General features: G+C 39.9%; 1 protein-coding gene across 5 annotated transcripts in view; it reads left to right on the top strand.

Annotated features, from left to right (window-relative positions):
- Positions 1 to 18,845, top strand: part of LOC139751806 (uncharacterized) — a 57,024-nt gene extending 38,179 nt beyond the window's left edge. For all 5 annotated transcript variants that reach the window (XM_071667389.1, XM_071667386.1, XM_071667388.1 and 2 more), the window contains one exon: positions 7,899 to 18,845. In XM_071667389.1, the coding sequence (XP_071523490.1) occupies positions 7,899 to 8,042 (144 nt within the window). In that variant the 3' untranslated portion in view covers positions 8,043 to 18,845. The remainder of the gene's footprint in view (positions 1 to 7,898) is intronic.
- Positions 18,846 to 20,399: the final 1,554 nt, after the last annotated feature.

Below are 20,399 nucleotides of genomic sequence, written 5' to 3'. Positions count from 1 at the left end.
GGAAAGCATGAGGTTTCCATATTTGGCTTTTAGAATTTTTGTTACTTAATAGTGATTGAAATTAGTTTTTTCTAAAAAAAACTGAAATAATATTTTTCAGGAACTTAATGTGTAATGTCCAGTTTCGTTACTGATGGGCCAGAATTAATTCAGAGGCATGGTTATATCATAATAAATCATTCATAGTTTTATATTTATTTTATTTATTATACTTTGTCGCTGTCTCCCGCGTTAGCGAGGTAGAGCAAGGAAACAGACGAAAGAATGGCCCAACCCACCCACATACACATGTATATACATACACGTCCACACAAGCACATATACGTACCGACACATTTCAACGCATGCATATATATACATACACAAACATACATACATACACATGTACATAATTCATACTTGCTGCCTTTATTCATTCCCATTGCCACCCTGCCACACATGAAATGACAACCCCTTCTCCCGCATGAGCGCAAGGTAGCGCTAGGAAAAGACAACAAAGGCCACATTTGTTCACATACCTCACATTCCTCACACACACTATTCTAAGCATTCTTCCACCATTTCTCTCTGGACAGCATTCCAACACTCTTATTTCCCAATGTTTTAATTGGTCTACCTCTCACACCTACCCCTTTAATTGCACTATCATACACTTTCCTTGTAAACTTCCCATCTAGCATTCTCTCTTTATTGCCGAACCACTTCAATAGTATTACATTTCTTCCATTCTTTTATCTATCTATATATCTATCTTTCTATCTCTCTGTCTATCTGTCTGTCTATATCTCTGATACCCTTTCCCTCTGGGAACTCCCATCAAAGGGTGGCCATGGCAAAAGTCTCCGCTTATCCCTCTCCTTACATGCCTCCCTCACATACACCATTCCATGCATTCTTCCACCATTTCTCTCCTTACAGTGTTCCACCCTATTTGCCTATGTCACAAGTGGTCTTCCTCTCACACCAACCCCTTTAATTGTACTATCATAAACTTTCCTTGTAAACCCCTGAATCTTGCATTCTTTCCATGTGCCCATACCACCTCAGTGTATTACATTTTACCCACTCATCTACTCCACAATTCATTCCTTTTGCATTTCTCATATTTATTATATTTATTTACTTTGTCGCTGTCTCCCATGCTAGCGAGGTAGCGCAAGGAAACAAACGAAAGAATGGCCCAACCCACAAACATACACATGTATATACATACACGTCCACACACGCTAATATACATACCTATACATCTCGACATATAATGTATACACACACACAGACATATACATATATACGTACACATGTGCATAATTCATACTAGCTGACTTTATTCATTTCCATCGCCACCCCGCCAAATGAAATAACAACCCCTTCCCCCCGCATGTGCACAAGGTAGCGCAAGGAAAAGACAGCAAAGGCCTCATTCGTTCATACTCAGTCTCCACATGTCATGTATAATGCATTGAAACCACAGCTCCCTTTCCACATCCGGGCCCCACAGAACTTTCCATGGTTTACCCCAGATGCTTCACATGCCCTGGTTCAGTCCATTGACAGCACATCGACCCCCGGTATACCACATTGTTCCAATTCGCTCTGTTCCTTGCACGCCTTTATCCCTCCTACATGTTCAGGCCCCGATCACTCAAAATCATTTTCACTCCATCTTTCCACCTCCAATTTGGTCTCCCACTTCTCCTTGTTCCCTCCACCTCTGACACATATATCCTCTTGGTCAGTCTTTCCTCACTCATTCTCTCCATGTGACCAAATCATTTCAAAACACTCTCTTCTGCTCTCTCAACCACACTCTTTATTACCACACATCTCTCTTACCCTATTATTACTTACTTGATCAAACGACCTCACACCACATATTGTCCTCAAACATCTCATTTCCAGCACATCCACCCTCCTCCACACAACTCTATTTATAGCCCATGCCTCGCAACCATATAACATTGTTGGAACCACTATTTCTTCAAACATACCCATTTTTGCTTTCCGAGATAATGTTCCCGACTTCCACACATTCTTCAACGCTCCCAAAACTTTTGCCCCCTCCCCCACCCTATGATTCACTTCTGCTTCCATGGTTCTCTCTGCTGCCAAATCCACTTCCAGATATCTAAAACACTTCATATCCTCCAGTTTTTCTCATTCAAACTTACCTCCCAATTGACTTGTCCCTCAACCCTACTGTACCTGATAACCTTGCTCTTATTCGCATTTACTCTCAAATTTCTTCTTTCACACACTTTACCAAACTCAGTCACCAGCTTCTGCAATTTCTCACATGAATCAGCCACCATCGCTGTATCATCAGCGAACAACAACTGACTCACTTCCCAAGCTCTCTCATCCACAACAGACTTCATACTTGCCCTTCTTTCCAAAACTCTTGCATTCACCTGCCTAACAACCCCGTCCATAAACAAATTGAACAACCATGGAGACATCACACACCCCTGCCGCAAACCAACATTCACTGAGAACCAATCACTTTCCTCTCTTCCTACACGTACACATGCCTTGCATCCTCGATAAAAACTTTTCACTGCTTCTAACAACTTGCCTCCCACACCATATATTCTTTGTACCTTCCACAGAGCATCTCTATCAACTCTATCATATTCCCTCTCCAGATCCATAAATGCTACATACAAATCCATTTGCTTTTCTAAGTATTTCTCTCATACATTCTTCAATGCAAACACCTGATCCACACATCCTCTATCACTTCTGAAACCACACTGCTCTTCCCCAATCTGATGCTCTGTACATGCCATCACCTTCTGAATCAATACCCTCCCATATAATTTCCCAGGAATACTCAACAAACTTATACCTCTGTAATTTGAGTATTCACTGTTATCCCCGTTTGCCTTTGTGCAGTGGCACTATGCAAGCATTCCGCCAATCCTCAGGCACCTCACCATGAGTCATACATACATTAAATAACCTCACCAACCAGTCAACAATACAGTCACCCCCTTTTTTGATAAATTCCACTGCAATACCATCCAAACCTGCTGCCTTGCCGGCTTTCATCTTCCGCAAAGCTTTAGCTACCTCTTCTCTGTTTACCAAATCATTCTCCCTGACCCTCTCACTTTGCACACCACCTCGACCAAAACACTCTATATCTGCCACTCTATCATGAAACACATTTAACAAACCTTCAAAATACTCACTCCATCTCCCTCTCACATCACCACTATTTGTTATCACCTTCCCATTAGCCCCCTTCACTGAAGTTCCCATTTGTTCCCTTGTCTTATGCACTTTATTTACCTCCTTTCAAAACATCATTTTATTCTTCCTAAAATTTAATGATACTCTCTCACCCCAACTCTCATTTGCCCTCTTTTTTGCCTCTTGCACCTTTTTCTTGACCTCCTGCCTCTTTCATTTATACATCTCCCACTCATTTGCCTTATTTCCCTGCAAAAATCATCCAAATGCCTCTCTCTTCTCTTTCACTAATAATCTTACTTCATCCCACCACTCACTACCCTTTCTAATCTGCCCACCTCCCACGCTTCTCATGCCACAAGCATCTTTTGCGCCAGCCATCACTGCTTCCCTAAATACATCCCATTCCTCCCCTCCCCTACGTCCTTTGTTCTCACCTTTTTCCATTCTGTACTCATTCTCTCATACACCCCCTGATTTCTGTCTTCATTGTTTCAAGTCACACCACAAGCTCTTCTCAAATAGATAATTTCTACCGCCTGGATTCGTGACTCTTTGACTCATTCTGTGTCCCTATTTTGGCTGTATAGGTCAGGGTTGAGAGGACTATGCTGCCCCATAATCCTGTTATCACTTCCATACTTACACCTCTACCTTCCATAAATTTATCAAGGGATCCAATGTCTCTCTTATCCTTTCTGCTCTCTCCCTACCTTTCCTTCCATATCACCAACTTTACCCAAGACTGATCCTAGATATTTTAATTCTCTGATGTCCTCCAGCCTTTCTCCCCCAACATCCAAAATGCAGTGTAATGCACTTTCTTCTGCTGGTTTTGTAAATTATTTACTTTCATTCTGTTTCCTTTTATACACCACTACATTACCTTTAATTGCATTTACATTCAATTGCCTACACTTACACGCATCATAAAACACTTACAACCTTCTGCAACTCCTGACTCTTAGCAAACAACACGTATCATCTACAAACAGACTTGCCACTAGCCATCATACCTCATCATCACGCTCCATCTCAGCACCCTCTTTCCCTAGTTTTTCTTTCATCCCTCTTATCACTTTCTCCTTTCCTTAAAACTCCTGGCTCCTCACTTATCATGCATTCATTCACTTTTATTGCTCTATCAATCAACATTCTTGTTTATTCTTTTTCTCGTATACGTAACAGACTTTTTTTTTCATACTATTCGCCATTTCCCGCGTCAGCAAGGTAGCATTAAGAACAGAGGACTGAGCCTTTGAGGGAATACCTTCACTTGGCCCCCTTCTCTGTTCCTTCTTTTGGAAAATTAAAAATGAGAGGGGAAGAATTCCAGTCCCCCACTCCCTCCCCTTTTAGTCGCCTTCTACGACACGCAGGGAATACGTGGGAAGTATTCTTTCTCCCCTATCCCCAGGGGTAACATAACAGACTTATTCCCACTCAATTGCTACATTCATCCTTGGCACTTTTTCTTTTGAATAAAGTAACAATAAAAGCTTTCACCAAATCCTCAGGCATAAGCTTCTGTTTCCCCAGTACAGTAAATTACATATCAGATTCATCCACTCTCTCACACTTTCCTTTGCTTACCTCAGCATTTCACCAGTAATCCCATCCACTCCAGGTGCCATTTCTGCCTTCAGCCTCATTATTGCCCTTTTCACCTCCCATTTTGCTATAGGCCCTTGCATTGGTACCCTTTCCTTCCATCCTCTATGCCCAAGCCTCACCTTCTCCTGCATTCACCATTTCTACAGAATATTCTGTCCATCTTCCTTTCACTTCCTCCTTTTGATACAGCAACTCCCCAAGTCCTTACTTCTCAGATTACTCTTTCCACTCTTACATCCACCTCTTCTTTTTTCGCCTCTATCTAGTACAATTTAATTTCCCAAATCTTTCACTCAACTTTCCTTCAAAATCTTCATCTACTCATTTTTAGCTTTCCTCAGTTCTCTTCTAAACATTTTGCTTACAAATCCTTTAAATCTTTTATTCTTCCCTCCTCTTTTGCTGAACTTCCACCTGTACATTCCTTTTGAGCAGTCTACTATAAGCCTTTTTCTTCTCTTCCGCAGCATTTCTAATATCGTCTGTCCACCATGCATTTTCTTTTTTATTCCAATATCTCATGATCTTATATCCAGCTACTAATTCTACAACTTTTAGTTGTCTTTCTCTAAACATTTAAAACACCTCATTCACACGTGATTGCATCCCTGCATTTACCATACTTCCATCTAAACTTTCAGTCACCCTCCTTTCATACTCCTCCCTGCATTCTTTCTGGAGAAGGACTGGAGGAAGTGAAGTGTTTTAGATATGTGGGAAGTGGATTTGGCAGCAGATGGAACCATGGAAGCGGAAGTGAGTCACAGGGTGGGGAGGGGGCGAAGGTTCTGGGAGCGTTGAAGAATGTGTGGAAGGCGAGAACATTATCTCAGAGAGCAAAAATGGTTATGTTTGAAGGAATAGTGGTTCCAACAATGTTATATGGTTGTGAGGAATGGGCTATAGATAGGGTTGTGCAGAGGAGGGTGGATGTGTTGGAAATGAGATGTTTGAGGACAATATGTGATGTGAGGTGGTTTGATCGTGTAAGTAATGAAAGAGTAAGAGAGATGTGTGGTAATAAAAAGAGTGTGGTTGAGAGAGCAGAAGAGGGTGTATTGAAATGTTTTGGTCACATAAAGAGAATGAGTGAGGAAAGATTGACAAAGAGGATATATGTGTCAGAGGTGGAGGGAACGAGAAGTGGGAGACCAAATTGGAGATTGAAGGATGGAGTGAAAAAGATTTTGAGCAGTTGGGGCCTGAACATACAGGAGGGTGAAAGGCTTGTAAGGAATAGAGTGAATAGGAATGATGTGGTATACCAGGGTCAACTTGCTATCAGTGGATTGAACCAGGGCATGTGAAGCATCTGGGGTAAACCATGGAAAGTTTTGTGGGGCCTAGATGTGGAAAGGGAGCTGTAGTTTCAGTGCATTACACATGACAGGTAGAGACTGAGTGTGAACGAATGTGGCCCTCGTCTTTTCCGAGCGCTACCTCGCGCACACACGGGGGGAGGGGGGTGCCATTTCATGTGTGGCGGGATGGCGGTGGGAATGGATGAAGGGAGCATGTATACATGTGTATATGTCTGTGTATTTTTTTTTTTTTTTTTTTTTTTTTTTTATTGTCGCTGTCTCCCGCGTTTGCGAGGTAGCGCAAGGAAACAGACGAAAGAAATGGCCCAAACCCCCCCCCATACACATGTACATACACACATCCACACACGCAAATATACATACCTACACAGCTTTCCATGGTTTACCCCAGACGCTTCACATGCCCCGACTCAATCCACTGACAGCACGTCAACCCCTGTATACCACATCGCTCCAATTCACTCTATTCCTTGCCCTCCTTTCATCCTCCTGCATGTTCAGGCCCCGATCACACAAAATCTTTTTCACTCCATCTTTCCACCTCCAATTTGGTCTCCCTCTTCTCCTCGTTCCCTCCACCTCCGACACATATATCCTCTTGGTCAATCTTTCCTCACTCATTCTCTCCATGTGCCCAAACCATTTCAAAACACCCTCTTCTGCTCTCTCAACCACGCTCTTTTTATTTCCACACATCTCTCTTACCCTTACGTTACTTACTCGATCAAACCACCTCACACCACACATTTTCCTCAAACATCTCATTTCCAGCACGTCCATCCTCCTGCGCACAACTCTATCCATAGCCCACGCCTCGCAACCATACAACATTGTTGGAACCACTATTCCTTCAAACATACCCATTTTTGCTTTCCGAGATAATGTTCTCGACTTCCACACATTTTTCAAGGCTCCCAAAATTTTCGCCCCCTCCCCCACCCTATGATCCACTTCCGCTTCCATGGTTCCATCCGCTGACAGATCCACTCCCAGATATCTAAAACACTTCACTTCCTCCAGTTTTTCTCCATTCAAATTCACCTCCCAATTGACTTGACCCTCAACCCTACTGTACCTAATAACCTTGCTCTTATTCACATTTACTCTTAACTTTCTTCTTCCACACACTTTACCAAACTCAGTCACCAGCTTCTGCATTTTCTCACATGAATCAGCCACCAGCGCTGCATCATCAGCGAACAACAACTGACTCACTTCCCAAGCTCTCTCATCCCCAACAGACTTCATACTTGCCCCTCTTTCCAGGACTCTTGCATTTACCTCCCTAACAACCCCATCCATAAACGTTAAAATGTATAGGTATGTATATGTGCGTTTGTGGGCATGTTTGTATATACATGTGTATGTGGGTTGGTTGGGCCATTCTTTCGTCTGTTTTCTTGTGCTACCTTGCTAACGAGGGAGACAGCGACAAAGTATAATGATAAATGAATAAATGTAGAATTGTTGATATATGAAATAATTTACCTGTAAGAGTGGTTGAAAGCTACATCTTAGATATGTTTTGAGCATGGCCATGACAAATCCATGAATTGACAGGTACATGATTAGCAGTAGATGATAAGTTTACAGGTATTTCCCAGTAAGCCATTTGTTTCTTTGTTATTATGATCAAACATGAAACTATTTATTTGATCACTTTTACTGTCACAAAAAGCCTCAGAAGGACCCATTGGTGTGTTGGTGTTTGCATCTCAGATAGATGAATTTTTATTCCCCAGTGTATTATAATTTTTTTTTTTCCACCAGATTATTGCCCTGATTATTGAAGGTCGAGCACCCAGCAACAGAGGTCGCAGATTGTCTCGTAAAGTGAGATATCACAAGCTTGACAATAACCTTGAAGAAGCCATTACAGCCACCAAGGGTGCAAAGTATGATAGAATTTATTAGGAAATATGGGGAATTGACATGAATGGTGTTTTTGCCTGTTTGAGAGTCAAAGCAATATGCAGTAGAGTCTTATTATAAAGGCACAAAAGTGATCATTTTCCCTAATGTAATTATGGCATAGCATAATACTTTTGATGAAAAATTATAATTTTTTGTAGTTTCTCAGAAATTCCATAGTAGTATCTTGATATGTCCATTTTGTATGTCTAGTAAACACATTATTTTAGTTTTGAATGACAGTATTAATCATATAAGTCGACTTATGTGATTGCACATGAAGAAGTAGTCTTACGTGTATGAGGGTATAAAGTTAAATGTCTTGGGCTTCTTTCGTACAGCACAATATATGTTGCAGTATTGTTAAAGCTCCCTGACTTTTTATGATAGTGATTTTGAATAACAGATTAGATGAAATAAGAGGTATATCTCTAAGATGTTTTTATTGAATGATACTTGCCAGTTGTTATATACTTTTTAAAACAAAAAAAGATCATTCTTTTATATATTGAATAGAATTATAGGATTTGAAATGTTGTGTTCTCATTTGCAGGATTAGGGTTGGATTCTTGGACAAATGAGTATGGATTATTAGAGTCTATAGAATTACAATTTAAGTAATGAATGTAATGCTGTCATGCAAAGGTTATGGAGAAATTGAGTGTAATGAAGTGAGTGATGATAGGTACATGGCGAAATTAAAGGTGAATGGTAATGAGGGAATATATGTATGATGGAGAAACCTGTAGAAATGTGCAGCAATAACTGTATGGTGAGAACATGCATATGGGCTGATTATGATTTGGTAAGAGAGCATTATCTCTGTACAGGTTGAGAAAATTTTATAAGTGCAAGTTTTTCAAACTTGAAAATTATTCTTTCTGAATATTTTAGAAATTTCCCTTTTTCATTTTTTTATGATGAAAACCATATGAAATGTTAGAAACTGAAGTAATCTAGTTTTAAAAGTACTTTTGACATGACTTCATTTTGGTTAGCCATGTGTTCACTATTTCTTTTAAAGTCATGTGCCTGGATTACTGTATTAAAAAGGAGACTGATTTTAAGTCTTTTACCAAAGTGCCAAATTAGATTGATATTGAAGGTTTAAGGTGCCTTTGACTAGTTTAGCTCTCAGAATCGATACATTAGTTCTGAATATGATCGAAAAATTCATGTTACTGACATCAAGTTTGCCTGAGTTTTTTATAAATTCAAGTTATCATAATGTTGCCACATCTATAGTTAAATATTTGAATTAGTTGTAGGTTTGAAATGTGTTTATAATTCATCTTAACATTTTGCTGTGTCTTGTCTCGAATGATTAACCCTAAATATATTTTTTTTAGGGTACACAAAAATACTAACTACACAGAATGATGATTTATTTGTACGAGTTAAGACAACCATTCCTAGTTAAGGAAACGCCCATTATTTATCACTGTGGCCAATCCTAAGTATGAAAAAATGTATTTATTTACGTGATCCAGTGAAGATGTACAATTTTTTTTTTTTTTTCTGTCTCCCGCGTTTGCGAGGTAACGCAAGGAAACAGACGAAAGAAATGGCCCAACCCACCCCCATACACATGTATATACATACGTCCACACACGCAAATATACATACCTACACAGCTTTCCATGGTTTACCCCAGACGCTTCACATGCCCCGATTCAATCCACTGACAGCACGTCAACCCCGGTATACCACATCGCTCCAATTCACTCTATTCCTTGCCCTCCTTTCACCCTCCTGCATGTTCAGGCCCCGATCACACAAAATCTTTTTCACTCCATCTTTCCACCTCCAATTTGGTCTCCCTCTTCTCCTCGTTCCCTCCACCTCCGACACATATATCCTCTTGGTCAATCTTTCCTCACTCATTCTCTCCATGTGCCCAAACCATTTCAAAACACCCTCTTCTGCTCTCTCAACCACGCTCTTTTTATTTCCACACATCTCTCTCACCCTTACGTTACTTACTCGATCAAACCACCTCACACCACACATTGTCCTCAAACATCTCATTTCCAGCACATCCATCCTCCTGCGCACAACTCTATCCATAGCCAATGCCTCGCAACCATACAACATTGTTGGAACCACTATTCCTTCAAACATACCCATTTTTGCTTTCCGAGATAATGTTCTCGACTTCCACACATTCTTCAAGGCTCCCAGAATTTTCGCCCCCTCCCCCACCCTATGATCCACTTCCGCTTCCATGGTTCCATCCGCTGCCAGATCCACTCCCAGATATCTAAAACACTTCACTTCCTCCAGTTTTTCTCCATTCAAACTCACCTCCCAATTGACTTGACCCTCAACCCTACTGTACCTAATAACCTTGCTCTTATTCACATTTACTCTTAACTTTCTTCTTTCACACACTTTACCAAACTCAGTCGCCAGCTTCTGCAGTTTCTCACATGAATCAGCCACCAGCACTGTATCATCAGCGAACAACAACTGACTCACTTCCCAAGCTCTCTCATCCCCAACAGACTTCATACTTGCCCCTCTTTCCAAAACTCTTGCATTCACCTCCCTAACAACCCCGTCCATAAACAAATTAAACAACCATGGAGACATCACACACCCCTGCCGCGAACCTACATTGACTGAGAACCAGTCACTTTCCTCTCTTCCTACACGTACACATGCCTTACATCCTCGATAAAAACTTTTCACTGCTTCTAACAACTTGCCTCCCACACCATATATTCTTAATACCTTCCACAGAGCATCTCTATCAACTCTATCATATGCCTTCTCCAGATCCATAAATGCTACATACAAATCCATTTGCTTTTCTAAGTATTTCTCACATACATTCTTCAAAGCAAACACCTGATCCACACATCCTCTACCACTTCTGAAACCACACTGCTCTTCCCCAATCTGATGCTCTGTACATGCCTTCACCCTCTCAATCAATACCCTCCCATATAATTTACCAGGAATACTCAACAAACTTATACCTCTGTAATTTGAGCACTCACTCTTATCCCCTTTGCCTTTGTACAATGGCACTATGCACGCATTCCGCCAATCCTCAGGTACCTTACCGTGAGTCATACATACATTAAATAACCTTACCAACCAGTCAACAGTACAGTCACCCCCTTTTTTAATAAATTCCACTGCAATACCATCCAAACCTGCTGCCTTGCCGGCTTTCATCTTCCGCAAAGCTTTTACTACCTCTTCTCTGTTTACCAAATCATTTTCCCTAACCCTCTCACTTTGCACACCACCTCGACCAAAACACCCTATATCTGCCACTCTATCATCAAACACATTCAACAAACCTTCAAAATACTCACTCCATCTCCTTCTCACATCACCACTACTTGTTATCACCTCCCCATTTGTGCCCTTCACTGAAGTTCCCATTTGCTCCCTTGTCTTACGCACTTTATTTACCTCCTTCCAGAACATCTTTTTATTCTCCCTAAAATTTGATGATACTCTCTCACCCCAACTCTCATTTGCCCTTTTTTTCACCTCTTGCACCTTTCTCTTGACCTCCTGTCTCTTTCTTTTATACGTCTCCCACTCAACTGCATTTTTTCCCTGCAAAAATCGTCCAAATGCCTCTCTCTTCTCTTTCACTAATACTCTTACTTCTTCATCCCACCACTCACTACCCTTTCTAATCAGCCCACCTCCCACTCCCACAAAAATTATAAAAATTATTATTTTTCTCTATGTATTATAAGTTAACCATTTCCATTTTAGTAAGAATACCTTGCAGTGAAACTTCATTCTAACAGCCTAATTGGAGGGTAAGGTGATCTTTTTATAAGCTGAATTTCTTTACATCCTGATTTTATCCTCAGGGGCATGAAAAAATTCACAAATTGATATAAATGTAAACTTGCCTTAGGCCAACAATTATGGTGCGATTGGTAGACCCCCTCCCATTGAAGCTGGAGGTATTCAGGAAATAGGTAAAACTTTAATCATAAGGAAGCAATTCCAGGGGTTTTCCTGGAATCAGGATAAACACCTGGTCAGTAATAGGGTTTGTATATGAGGCTTAGAATGGTATAAGTGAAGACTTTTGTGCCACTCCCTTGGTGGAAGTTCCCAAAGGAAACAGATAGGTAGATAGTATATGAGGCACATGCTACTGTTCCCATACTCATGATGCTCAATCATATTCAGTTTTTCAGCAATGCTAAGGTGTTTCCTGGATCTCTTAACAGTTGCATTAGTGATATCACTCTTATCTGCCATGATGTAATACTAAGAGACAGGTATTTGTACCACAAAAAATCAGTGCAAGTGTGTGAGAACATGGTCACAGAATTTGTTTTTATGTTAACCTCGGACTGGTTGACTGTGACCAAGCTAAGTTTTGTTACATCTTGAAATTTGATTCATGCGCAAAAAAAATGGTATTGCACCATTATTGTTCGTTAGTGTAAAACTAATTTTGTTATTGAAATGAAAAAAGTACAATAAGGTGATGGACAACAGGCTGTCACACATTCCCCTAGTGATCAGCATCCAGGACCGAGGTCAAGAACTAACAGACTATTCCATTGTGTTCCAAACTTTAGGGACTAAATTTATGTAACCGACTCAGAATTTAAAGTTAAATCTCAGGCTTAGTCTGATGGATTCTAAAGGATGTGTTAGAAGCAAAATTCCAATATATGAATTCCATTAGAAAGGTGTTTCACAGTATTTCTTTGATTGGCCACTCTTAATTATGGGTAAGGTAGGTTCTACAGATGGCAGAAAGTGCTACTGGTGGCCGTAACTTTTTTGGGCAGTGGTGACACCACAGATGTGGTAAGTCCACAGAAAAGGAGCTCCAGCTACCTACCATGATTACCTGTTGGTTACTGAGGCTTCAAGCAGTTCCAGTCTCAGCCTTTATTTGGGTTGCCATGTATGGCCAGCTAGCAGAGCATTCCAGTGCACACAAAATTCAACATGGCAGGAAATTGATTGATTGTATTGCCATTCTTAATACACTGTTATGTAACCTTAGGTTAACATCCATAGCACCAAAAGGGTTAAGCTTCACTGGCTCTATGAGAAATTCAGAAGGGCCAAGAGAGTAGGAGGCTGAATGAATAGTAAGCTGATGCTCTCAATTCTCTTTCACTTTAGGTACATCTATGCACATACACACACACACACATGCATGAGGGCAACAAAGATAGTATCAGAATTAAAAAGCTAAGTTGCAGGAAAAGGCTGGAGGCTTAAAGTCTACCCATCTTGGAAAAGATGAGAGGAAGAGGTGATTTGATTCCAACCTTTAAGTTTTTAAAAGAGGTTGTCAATGTGGACAGGATGATCTAGGGATAGAGCAACCATAAACTGAAACTAAGAAACTTGTTAAAAAGGGTGTAAAGAAATACTCTTATTGCTTAAGAATGGTGGATGAATGGAACAGAGTGGTTGAGGACACAATTAATACAGACAGTTAACATAGATTTAATAGGTTGTATGATAGTAGAGAATGTTCAAGAGATGGGGTCCCATAGTGTAAAACACATACGCTCACAGTACAAATAGGTGATGTCACACTGTTAGAGTGGAGTGTGTTAGAGTTGTGGAACCCAAGCTTACCAAAGAGATAAGATCTCACCTGTTCTTCCCTGAGGGGTACATGGTAGCAGTAAAGGAAAGAGAAGGCATAGGAGGGGAAGAACTCCCTTTTTTTTTTTTTTTTTAAATAAAGATAGCCTACGTTTCAAGAAAAAGTGTAAGATGGCCCATTCAGACAGTGTATAATGGGCAGAGTAACGATAAGGAAGAAGCGCATTGTGGTGTTACTATTACATAATCCTTGAAAGAATTATATGATTATGGTGAAGGAGCAATCAGCATAGTACCTTAAGTAATGAAGCATACTTTTTTTAGATGGTAAAGTACTGATAATGGGGTGTTTCAAATATAAAGAGATAGACTGGGGAAATTTGAATTCTCTTAGTGATAGGGAATCATGAAGATATAAGTTTACAGAGTGTATACAGACAAATTTTCAGTATCAGTGTGTCAGATAGTGTATTAGGATGAGAGGGACTGATACACTATCATTGTTAGAGTTTATCTTTACCCATGCCTGAGTACATTACTTATGATGCACCAGCTGGAAGAAGTGATCATTTAGTGCTCAAGTTTGGTTGTGTGGTAAACAAGGACATTAAAAGAGTAGAGACAGGACTGTCTGTGAGAAGGACTTGGGGTTCAACATCACCCTTAATCTGTCACTAGAGTCCCATAACAGGAAAATAGTTAGGGAGACAAACTATCTTTTGGCAAATATCTGTATAGTCTTCAAATATATGGATAAGGAAATATTTAACAAGCTATTCATGCTCTCTATGTAGGGCCAAAACTAGAATATGCTTCTCAGGTTTAGTCGTCACATTTAAAGAAGCACAAAGAGCTTGTAGAGAAGGTCCAGAGGATGGCAACAAAGTAATAATTAATGGAGCTAAGTTGTAGGGAAAGGCAGGAGGTTTTGATTTTATCTTGGAAGAGAGGAGACAAAGTATGACCAGGTCAACCTTTGTTCTTAAAAAAGATTGATGAAAAGAACTGTGAACAGTTCTTTGAGAGACATAGGGATAGAGCAACCAGAGGACATAATATGAAATTAAGTAAGAAACTTTTTCAATGGAAATATAAAGAAACACCCATGTAGCATAAGAGTGATGGATGAATGAAGCAAAATGACTGAGGACAGCATATATAAATTTAAGCATATGACAGTAGAGGATGTTAGAGATTGGGCATACCCCTTCAGGCATCTGACCAAAAGTTAACTGACTGACTTCAATGCTTCAGAGTAGTCCTTTGTTGGTAATATTATACCATCTGAAAATTTCTCTTTTTTCATGAGAATTTGCTGTAGGCTGCTTTCATCTGTTCACTGACTGTAAGGTTTAGGTCAGACTAATTCTCAAGAATATGACTTTGATTGGATAAAAGTTCATGATGCTACTCCATAGTCACAGGAAGAAGCTTCTACATGGTGGCTTGTCTCAGTTGGACTTTAGTTCTTAGGAGCCTGGTATGCTCTGTGTTAGTTCTTAGGAGCCTGGTATGCTCTGTGTTCGTACTCTCCTCCTCCCCAACCTTCTTTCGTAGAATAATAGTCTTTTGACTAAACAAGGCTTAAAATCTTCAAAAGAAGATGTGAAATTGAAGAGCATAAAGAAAATGCTTTTCCTTGAATTGCCAGATCAAACTTTTCCTTTTGGAGAATTACTATTGTCTAATACCAATGCTGTCAGCCCTCTTTGTCATTGTTAGTAAAGTCAGGCAGAAACCTGGAGATTCGTAGTACCCCATGATGTCATGGACTGGGAGGTCATAAGTTTTATGGACTCTACCATGATTACATTTAGCCTGTTATGGTTATGGGTGAGCTGATATGGTTTAAACATGGAGAAAATGAGTGAGGAAAGGTTAACAATGAGAATATATGGGTCAGAAGTGGAAGGAATAAGGAGAGAGAGACCAATTGGAGATGGAGTGAAAAAGATTTTGAGTGATTGGGGCCTGAACATACAGTAGGGTGAAAGGTGTGCATGGGATAGAGTGAATTGTAACAATGTTGTGCACAGGTCAACACTTTATCAACGGACTAACCAGGGTATTTGAAGTGGCTAGGGTAAACCATGGAAAAGTTTGTGGGGGCCTGCTGTGAATAGATATCAGTGGTTTTGATGCATTACTTATGACAGCTAGAGGATGGACGTGAGCAAATATGGCCTTTCTATGTCTGTTCTTGGCGTTACCTTGCAGACGCAGGAATTGTCAATCAGATATGGAAAAAAAATAGTTATGTAAAATGTATTCAACCTAGCTTTAAACCTTTATGACAAAATTTGATTCCTGGCAGTTAAAGACTTAGGCACAGACACCATCAACAGTCAGTGAATGAATGAAGATACTGGTTGCTTGATGCTACATCCTCTCCATGTTGTGATGTCAAAGACCTGGTTTTATAATATGTTGAGCCCCTGTTGATTAGTATATGCTGGTCTCATGTAATTGATAACTGCCAAAGGTGTTATCTTCATGGATAAACCTTCTTATGGGGTTATGATTGTGTTTTAACCTTCAAAGAAGCCATTGTTCTCCCAGTGCTTTACCTGTGGTAGAGAAATTATTTTTCATACTTCAGAATGTGTTTTTTTCTTTCCTGTTGCAAAAAAAAAATGATAAGGCACATTTTTAAAGTTTGTTGACATGTATAGTATACTTAGATATGTAACAGGCTTTTCAAATGACAGGATATATTTTGGTAGCAGCTGCTTATCCTTTATTCTTCCATCCTGCCCTCCTTCCTCACCCTTCTTTATTTTTCAGATAGAGAATTTACAGATTTTCATTTTGAAATCCAGGAGTATGTTTTGGTTGGTCAGTGGTATGCAATTTGGCAGAGATAAATTGGAGGTAGCAATAATTAACATTGATACTCGCAGGAAGTGTATCAGCAACGAGTTCTTGTATTCTAATATGTTTATGATCCAGGGCTTTTCATCATATGCAGTATGACATTTTCTTCATTTCTTATGTGATGTTCCATGTAGAATCCACTTCCATTAAGTCATTTGCTGTGCATATGTACAAACATGAATATGTAGAGTTAAGGCTGATTTTCTTATGAAGTTGTTATCAGCCATAATTGTTTGACTAAGCCCTAAGCACTGTATTAGTGCTATCCTTATATATTCTGAAAATTTACTTTAAATAGTGAGAAATTGCAGAAGCTGGTATCTGAGTTTTAGAAAGTGTGTGAAAGGAGAAAGTTGAGAATTAGCATTGATATAAGTAAGGTTATGAAGTTTAGCAAGGGAGAGACTTTGGTTGGACTATGAAATTGATTGGAGATAATCTGAAGAAAGAGGGATGTTTTAGTTACCTGGGAAGACATGGCAGCAGATGGAAGCAAGGAAGCTAAAGTAAGCCATAGGGTTGGTAAGGGGGCTAAGGTCCAGGATCCATTGAGGGGTTAAAGAGAGTTAACAGTCTAAGGGCAAAGATAATGTCTGACAGTATACCTGTCCCTACAGTGTTGTATGGATGCAAGGTATACTTCATAGCAAAATTGAGTATAGGAGAAGGTGGATGTGTTGAAAATGAAATGCTTGCTTGAGGACAATATGTGGTGTGAAGGTTGATTGAGTAAGAAATGATAAGGTTAAAGAGAATTGTGTTAGTAAGAAACATATGGTTAAGAGAGTTGAAGAGGGTGTACTGAATTGGTTTGAACATATAAAGACAATGAGTGAGGAGAAACTGATTGAGGGTATATTTTTCAGAAGTAGAAGGGATGAGGGGAAGAGGAGACTGAATTGGAGATGGAAGGATGGTATGAAAGATATTTTGAATCATTGCAATCTTAGCATACAGAACGATATATGGTGTTCATGGAATAGAGTGAATTGAAGTGCTGTGGTGCATAGGCATGACTTGTTGTCAGTGGGCTAAATCAGGGCACATGAAATAGTCAGGGAAAACCATAGAAAGGGTCTATGGGGCTTTGCTGTGTATTGGGAGATCAGGTATTTGTTCATTATATGTGACATCTAGAGAGTGGATGTGAATAAGTGAGGCCATTCTTCACCAGTTTCTGGTGCTACATTGCTATGCAGGAATCAGCGAGCAATAATGGGAAAGAGGTAAATTTTATATCAGGTCATTAGATCTCAGTATAAGAACTTCAGAGTAAGAGTTAGTGGATTAGATGGCTTCTTCTGAGACCTCTAGGAGTATTTCAGTGGCCCCTGTAGTTACATTTACACTGCAACCCACTCAGATATATTCCACACATTCTTAAACTTCATGCAATCTTTTAGAAATTCTTTTCTCATTTATTCATCAGTCACAGTTTTGCCTCACTTATAATTTCATTCTTCCAAGCCTCTACTTTTCTCCTTGTGTGTATTTTACTTTTCCACGAGAGTGGATCTGTTCAAAAAGTCCTCTTTCATTTCTTTCATTCTTTTTTTTAGTTGTATAAGAAGATAGTAGCTGTATCACTTAAGTGATAGCCAAACATGCAAAATTTTTGCAAATGCATTTATCATGTGTGTTTGATCAAGTAAGTTTTTGGAGTTCAGTATCTGTGATATTTGTGGAAGATTTTGCATGGGCCACCTTGCTTTGAGTACATGAACAGCAGTATATTATGAATAAATAGGTGTACTGAAGTAGTTGATAAGAAATTGTAAATATATTGGTATGTTTTGAAATTATTTGCTGAGTGCATTTGGAAAAATCATGCACGTTATGAAAAATGGCTAGAATAGAAGAATTCAGCACTGTATAACAATGCTTGAGGTGTTATGGAAGGTCACTGAAAAATGAATGAAATATAGACGGTAACATGTAGAGTTGCAGCAAATGTGGTGATAGGTAGTTGGCATAACCCAACCCTTCCTAATCCATGCTAGTCTTATATCCTGTTGTGCTTTTAGTTGTCATGCACTGTGTAATTGTTTTCTACTTTTTTAGCATTACTGGAGTCAAACAGATACAAAAATGCCCCAGGGAACTAGGGCATACTTCAATTTGCTTAACTTTGGGCATTAATCTTAGGATTTTGAAAGAAGTGGGGGCTGACACTAGCTTTCATTTTATTGTGAATCTCAGCATTACACATTAGGAGGCAGAGATAAGTCTTACAGATTTGCAAGATATGATGTTGAAAACTGAACCCATACAGACTAATGCTCTGTTTTTTAAACTGTTAAACAATGTATGTATATATATATGAGTATTGTGAATTGTTAAACATTTGGTGTAACAAAGCAATGATTAACAGTTTCGTTAGTTTAATGTACCCATTATGTAAACTTCACTGCAACTGCTTCACGGTTTCATTGGTAAATCCAGTTTTATATATATATATATATATATATATATATATATATATATATATATATTATTATTATTATTATTATTATTATACTGTGTCGCTGTCTCCCGCGTTTGCGAGGTAGCGCAAGGAAACAGACGAAAGAAATGCCCCCCCCCCCCATACACATGTATATACATACGTCCACACACGCAAATATACATACCTACACAGCTTTCCATGGTTTATCCCAGACGCTTCACATGCCCTGCTTCAATCCACTGACAGCACGTCAACCCCGGTATACCACATCGCTCCAATTCACTCTATTCCTTGCCCTCCTTCCACCCTCCTGCATGTTCAGGTCCCGATCACACAGAATCTTTTTCACTCCATCTTTCCACCTCCAATTTGGTCTCCCTCTTCTCCTTGTTCCCTCCACCTCCGACACATATATCCTCTTGGTCAATCTTTCCTCACTCATCCTCTCCATGTGCCCAAACCACTTCAAAACACCCTCTTCTGCTCTCTCAACCACGCTCTTTTTATTTCCACACATCTCTCTTACCCTTACGTTACTCACTCGATCAAACCACCTCACACCACACACTGTCCTCAAACATCTCATTTCCAGCACATCCATCCTCCTGCGCACAACTCTATCCATAGCCCACGCCTCGCAACCATACAACATTGTTGGAACCACCATTCCTTCAAACATACCCATTTTTGCTTTCCGAGATAATGTTCTCGACTTCCACACATTCTTCAAGGCCCCCAGGATTTTCGCCCCCTCCCCCACCCTATGATCCACTTCCACTTCCATGGTTCCATCCGCTGCCAGATCCACTCCCAGATATCTAAAACACTTCACTTCCTCCAGTTTTTCTCCATTCAAACTCACCTCCCAATTGACTTGACCGTCAACCCTACTGTACCTAATAACCTTGCTCTTATTCACATTTACTCTTAACTTTCTTCTTCCACACACTTTTCCAAACTCAGTCACCAGCTTCTGCAGTTTCTCACATGAATCAGCCACCAGCGCTGTATCATCAGCGAACAACAACTGACTCACTTCCCAAGCTCTCTCATCCCCAACAGACTTCATACTTGCCCCTCTTTCCAAAACTCTTGCATTCACCTCCCTAACAACCCCATCCATAAACAAATTAAACAACCATGGAGACATCACACACCCCTGCCGCAAACCCACATTCACTGAGAACCAATCACTTTCCTCTCTTCCTACACGTACACATGCCTTACATCCTTGATAAAAACTTTTCACTGCTTCTAACAACTTGCCTCCCACACCATATATTCTTAATACCTTCCACATAGCATCTCTATCAACTCTATCATATGCCTTCTTCAAAGCAAACACTTGATCCACACGTCCTCTACCACTTCTGAAACCACACTGCTCTTCCCCAATCTGATGCTCTGTACATGCCTTAACCCTCTCAATCAATACCCTACCATATAATTTACCAGGAATACTCAACAAACTTATACCT

Source organism: Panulirus ornatus, chromosome 12 (genome assembly GCF_036320965.1).
Source record: "Panulirus ornatus isolate Po-2019 chromosome 12, ASM3632096v1, whole genome shotgun sequence".
Taxonomy (NCBI): Eukaryota; Metazoa; Arthropoda; class Malacostraca; order Decapoda; family Palinuridae; genus Panulirus; species Panulirus ornatus.
This window is presented reverse-complemented; position numbering and strand designations above follow the sequence as displayed.